Genomic DNA, 6,000 nt, shown 5'->3' on the forward strand with positions numbered 1-6,000 from the left:
GTGTTTTATTATAAATGAATATATTTATATCAATAACAGTCTGTAGTGCATAATATAGAAGAGCTATTAGCAAATAGCATAGAATATGTAAATCTATGGTTTGTTTATATTTATTCCTTATTCGATTCGAATAAGCTATATGTTTACAATAATTTCTTTGATCTTATACTATACATGAAGGCAACATCTTGTACACAGTATCGTTAAATAAAGCTTAAAATTATTACTGGGCTCAAAATCAAAATATATTTTTAACAAGCAACAACGGTATTTAACGGCATCATATTAAATGTAAGGCTACCACCACTACCACTTGCGAGTCGGAATAAGAAAAAATGGCAGTAGTTACTCTTTATCACTAATTAAATTACATAGGTATCAGAATAAACAAATACTAACACCATGCTTTATTATCATATATATATCGTGTCATTCTTTTTTCGTTTAGCAAGATAAATGTAAAGTCAGATACGTTACTGGAGATAGAAAAAATGTATCACACTGAAAAACTTACTCCAGGTATTTATTTACTTGTCTAATGTCATAGGACTTTAGGCTCTGGGTCAAGGAGACGTATAGCCTGCATTTATTATAACAAGCACGTAACGATTTACTAGAGCTGAGATTAAAAGTTAAATATTTCAAAAATATTCATTTTTAACATTATTATTGTTTAATGCATTAAAACGTACCCCCAGAAGAAATGGTGTAAGGCATTTTGAGGGATTTATTTTTATTCTAATGACGTCTTGTATGCATTTATGTACTTACCTATAATATTAGATTTTATGCTTAAAATAAGTGAAGCGATTATTGTACTCTATTAATTGTTGTCTAGTTGATATAGTAGCAATAGGTAATTCAGTTTCATATAAATAACTGGTTTTTGCGGTGGTTCGAGGGAACGCCAATAAATGAGACATCATGTGTGCCAGACGTGATATCGTCGAGTTTCAATATAATCTCGTCTATTATTCGCTTGGTGACGCCTATCTGTGCACAGGCACACGAATGATGTATAAATTATTACGTGGACAGCGCTTTTTTTTACAGTACAAGTATTCACCGTGACGAAGGCATGAGTTGAATATTTTTAATATAAACACATTAATAATTATTTACCTGAATTTCAAACAACATTAAAGTAGCGAAACACAAATAGTGACATTAGGCATATAGCTTCACTTCCCCCACAAGAGATAATCCCTATTGGGGTTTTGAGTCATCTGTATTGAGCGACGACATATTTCGTTATTATGTGGCGATAGATATACTGGTGAGAGGTGAACGAACCTAGATGAACTTACAATCGATAAAATGTTTTATACATTGAGTAATGATAAGGTCAGTAGACACAAACAGAAGTGTCCAAAATAATACGGAAGTAACACGTTCTTTGTTACTGATAAGATGTAAAGACAAAAACAAATGATCATACAAACACAACAAATTAAATATTTTGTATTTTAATTTTATTTAAACTAATGCTCATATTATTGTGGTTTTTTGTGGTGAGCATTAGTAAAACTCAATATTTACTACTAATACTGATATAGGTAATGTCGTTTATCTGCCATAAACGGGTCAGCGAAAATATTGGATTAAGTACAGGTTTAGTAACATAATTTGTCAAATTTTGTTGAACTAAAAAAAAAAAAACAATACGTTTGTGTACTTAGCAGATAAAACTAAAAAAAACTGACCGTAAGTGAATTTGAAATTAATTACAATTACTATACGGCCGAAATAAATACCTATTAGTGATAATTTTGCTCTAAAAATCTCTAAATTACGATTTTTTATCCCTTTTAATATCTTAAAAATGTCACCGACATTCAAAGATAATGTTCGCAGCAAAATAAAACTATTATAATGAATATAAATAAATATCAACATATTATATAATCCACAGATCTGACAACCCTACCAGAAATAAATAGCAATATTTTTTTTTTGTATTTCAAGCTACTTTAGATATTGTGTACAGCCAGAATCGATTCCAATGCTGTTCTCTTATCTCTCATCGCAGTAAATACAGGTATTTTCATCTAGTTGAATAAAAATAAGTAAAAAAAATTGTACCTGTGCGCGACCACAGGCACAGCTATTGTTAAAATAAGTTTTGTGAAGCGAAACAAATATTTATTGTTTAAAAAAAAAGAAGAAACCGATAATTTTTGTTATTGAATATTCCATACGGTACAGGAGAGAACACAGGTTTTTTATAATTTGTAATAAATATTATTTAAATACGAACAATCATTAATATCAGACATGCTTTGATACGAGAAGTTTGTTCTTAATTGTTTAAAACTTTTTTTTGCTGTAGTTAAAACATTATTTCTAAAATATCAAACGTTATCATTGTATCAATTTCTTAAACTTTGACAAGATAAACAAGGGGTTGGCTAACAAATAAATTCTCATATATTGTAACGGGTTCTCGCTTCAAGAGACAACGCACCGTTTTCGAGAAATTTAAGAAATACTATGTTAACTCAGAAATACGGCAAAAACTCTAAACTCCGTCAAAACGCTTAACGGAAGTCAATATCAAGGACGTGTTCCTTTACGCGTGACTAAAAATCAAAACTTCAACTTTTAAAAATTCAGATAAGAATAATGTCTGTCTGTCTAGTTATGTATATGTAAGTTTTTTAGAAAAAATAACACAGAACCGTCTCTTTTAACTCCCCGAATATATGTGACTCTGCCTTATTTCGCTAGGCAAAGGGGTTGCATTTTCCGTAGCGCTGGATGCAGTTGCGTTTTAAAATGATAAGAAAAACGATTATTTCGGTAAAATACAAGTAACAGGACATTGCCTTGTAAACGGGAGAGGTATCGGAGGATAGGGGCATATCCCCTAGCTCTGTCGTCCCCTCTCGTCCCTCGCTTCAGATAAAGTTTACTCTGAGCAAACCCTATCCTTATATCTGAGCTACTTAAAAAAAAGGTAATTATTAATATAGCTGTTTTTTTAATATCATCAACCGCCTTACAGAAATTAGCATCGATAAGAATAAACGAAAGAAAAAAAAATTCTTGAATTAAAACAATTGAACGTTGATAAATGGATTAAAATGGTTATACTGTATTATAAAAATAAATACCGATTACGAAAATATATGACACGAGTGACGAGAATGTATTATCTATGTAGCTAAAGTATTTAATAAATTTATAACAAAGCGTAGTTATGTACTTAATTAACTACATTTTTACATGGTTTCGGTATTGCTAGCTATTGTTTTATTTATTTAATCTCAGTAAGCAATTATCACAACAATTACGATTAATTGTTATTCATACATTAGTAGTGCAATTCCGTAAGAACTCAATACGTATGTCACTCGTGAAATGTTTTAAACCGCCTTACGCTATTTGTTTATGATTATCCCTTATATGTTATAATTATCAAAGGGAATGCTAGCTTTTCTTTCTGAGAATTTACTATCGTGTTTTATGTGTGCTCGAGTTTGCTCCTACTTAAGATATTGAAATATATATTCATATATCTTAGTCAAATAAATAATAATCTCAATTATTATTGCGATTGTTTTCAACATAATTGACTAACATATTAAATAAAAGAAATATTTATCAGGTACTCCAATTTTACATAAAAGAAAAGATAAATTACACAGAAATTATGAAATGATGTACATTGTAGATCAGCTCTCATTCAATGCTCTTAATAGCGAAGTCATTATGTTAAGTAGTTCAGTCCAGTTGTCGCAATAATAGAAGTTGTATAAAAACATATTGGCATTTTATTACCGCTTTCAGAAATAAATCTTATACATATATTTGTTACAATAGTTTTATATTTGTTGTTGTTGTTTGTCAAGGTAATTAGTACCAAATTATATAATATATAATAACTAGAATTAAATTTACAATAGGTGACGCGCGAGAACATTCAATAATTGAAGACGCGATCAAAGTCGCGAGGTAAAAGCTAGCCTTCAAATTTTCCAAAAATTTTTATTTTTAGCCAAAAAATTGATCCGTATACATATATATCTTTTTATATTTTGTAAATAAATATAGGTATATATTTTTAATCCGCTTTCTATTCTATGATGTACTATAATAATAATATAAAGAGGTACAGGTACACAAAATCAACTACTTCGATACGGATTCTTCAATATTATGTTAGTTTGTGTTTTGTTGATTAATATATTGCGTATTTTTGATTTATAGCATAATATGCCGACGAAAATTAAAGATTTAATAAAATCTAACTTGGTGGTCGGGCTTTGTGCAAGCCCTGTGCCTCTGGGGAGGTACCACCCACTATACATCGTATATACTGCGTCTATGCTATAGGCACTGTTGACCACACACTATCAGGTGGCCTATGTGATCGACGGACTCACTATTTTATAATTAAAAAAAATAAATTGATTTCTAGGTATCCCAAATGTTTACAGAGAAGTCAGTGACGGCCCTTATCACATATCGATCTTTTATAAATAACACAGATAAAAAAATAGGAAAAAGTAATTACAACTGTAGTTGAGCTTAATTGTCACAAATTAATTAATTTATAAATTAATAATAACGTACGAACGTATAAATTATAAATTAATTTATACGTTCTATGTTAATAAATATTATTTTTTACTACTAGTTTTAGAAATACGACATATCATAGTTTTGTACATAGTTTTGTACGATGTATTTTCACGTTTATGTATAGGAGGAAGGATAGGCCGGTTGGCGAATATCTATAGTTAAAAATTAACATACGAAGTCGGGACGAGTGGCTAGTGTAATATAATTATATAATACAGATCGCTTGTACCCTTGAGAAATTACACAAGTAAAAAAATGTGATAAAATGCACCAAGAGCAGTATTCTGTTATGTAACACATAAAGCGAGTAAGTCATGAAGCCTTGATCGAAGGTCGAAGGTTTTTTTTAATGGGAGCAAGAATAAGTACTATTATAATAAACCTGACTTTAAATTTTTTAACCGTTTCAAATATTCGCTTTTATAATTACATTCAATTCGTTTAAAAAAATGTCAAAATAAAATAGCCCATACTCAAAAATAAAGTTAATATATATTATATAAATATTAATATATATATATTTTTTTTTTTTTTTCAATTCTTCTAACTTCACACAGTTTTTTTAAATGGTCAAATATCGTTTTTTTTGTTATCATATTTAATAAAGAATCTCCTTACCTACCGAAAGTCCAGACGTAAAAGAATTCCACGATTACAAATAAAAAAATCACCTACTGCGATTAGTATCGATTGATGATCGTTTCTTCACTTTCTGCGAAACGAACCGACGCGACGAAAACACTATATTATTATTATTTTATTTCGGTAACCAAAGATTTAACCATTCACGAACACTATTTTACCTCTTATAGGGAAGGGCTTCGTCATTATAGTCTCTGTTGTCGGAGGTAGGAGCCGCTGCGTCTCCGGCGACATGACACTGGTGCACAGATTCAATTCATGTTTTTTATTTTCACAGTTGCTATTGACGCCGCCGCGTAACCGCAGCGACGGACCGTTTAACACATCCATCTGCGTTCACTATCGCGGCATGACTGACTGTGAGTAGTGACAGGCCGAACTCCGAGCCGAGACACCGAGCAACGACGATGCAGCTATCAGCTGATTTTGTGGAAACTTATTGAATATGAGATATGTGTATACGATCGTCTCACTTGAGCGTATGCGCTGCGTTGCGCTGCGCAGTTTTCGCCGGTAATATGTCACCCTAAGAACTATGATAACGTTAGAAATGGCATCACCGTTCAATATTTTATATTACAAAGAAACTGTGTTAAATTTTAAATAATATGGTACATAATAAAACTATATCACTTTGTACAACAATGTCATTATAAAGAAAATAAAGCACGTTTCGCGGTCAGTACTATACGGTATTAAGTATAAAACGACTCGCTCAGAGGGAATGCGAGATATCGGAAGACTATCTCGTGCACTACTGAAGTATTTCGGGCA

General features: G+C 31.0%; 1 protein-coding gene across 2 annotated transcripts in view; it reads right to left on the reverse strand.

The window, feature by feature from the left end:
- The window catches only part of LOC126774051 (6-phosphofructo-2-kinase/fructose-2,6-bisphosphatase), a 28,922-nt gene extending 23,171 nt beyond the window's left edge, over positions 1-5,751 (reverse strand). The window contains exon 1 of one of the 2 annotated variants that reach the window (XM_050495375.1): positions 5,388-5,751. In XM_050495375.1, the coding sequence (XP_050351332.1) occupies positions 5,388-5,556 (169 nt within the window). In that variant the 5' untranslated portion in view covers positions 5,557-5,751. The remainder of the gene's footprint in view (positions 1-5,387) is intronic. The other variant, XM_050495376.1, reaches the window with a different exon arrangement.
- Positions 5,752-6,000: the final 249 nt, after the last annotated feature.

Source organism: Nymphalis io, chromosome 15, assembly GCF_905147045.1.
Source record: "Nymphalis io chromosome 15, ilAglIoxx1.1, whole genome shotgun sequence".
NCBI classification, from domain to species: domain Eukaryota; kingdom Metazoa; phylum Arthropoda; class Insecta; order Lepidoptera; family Nymphalidae; genus Nymphalis; species Nymphalis io.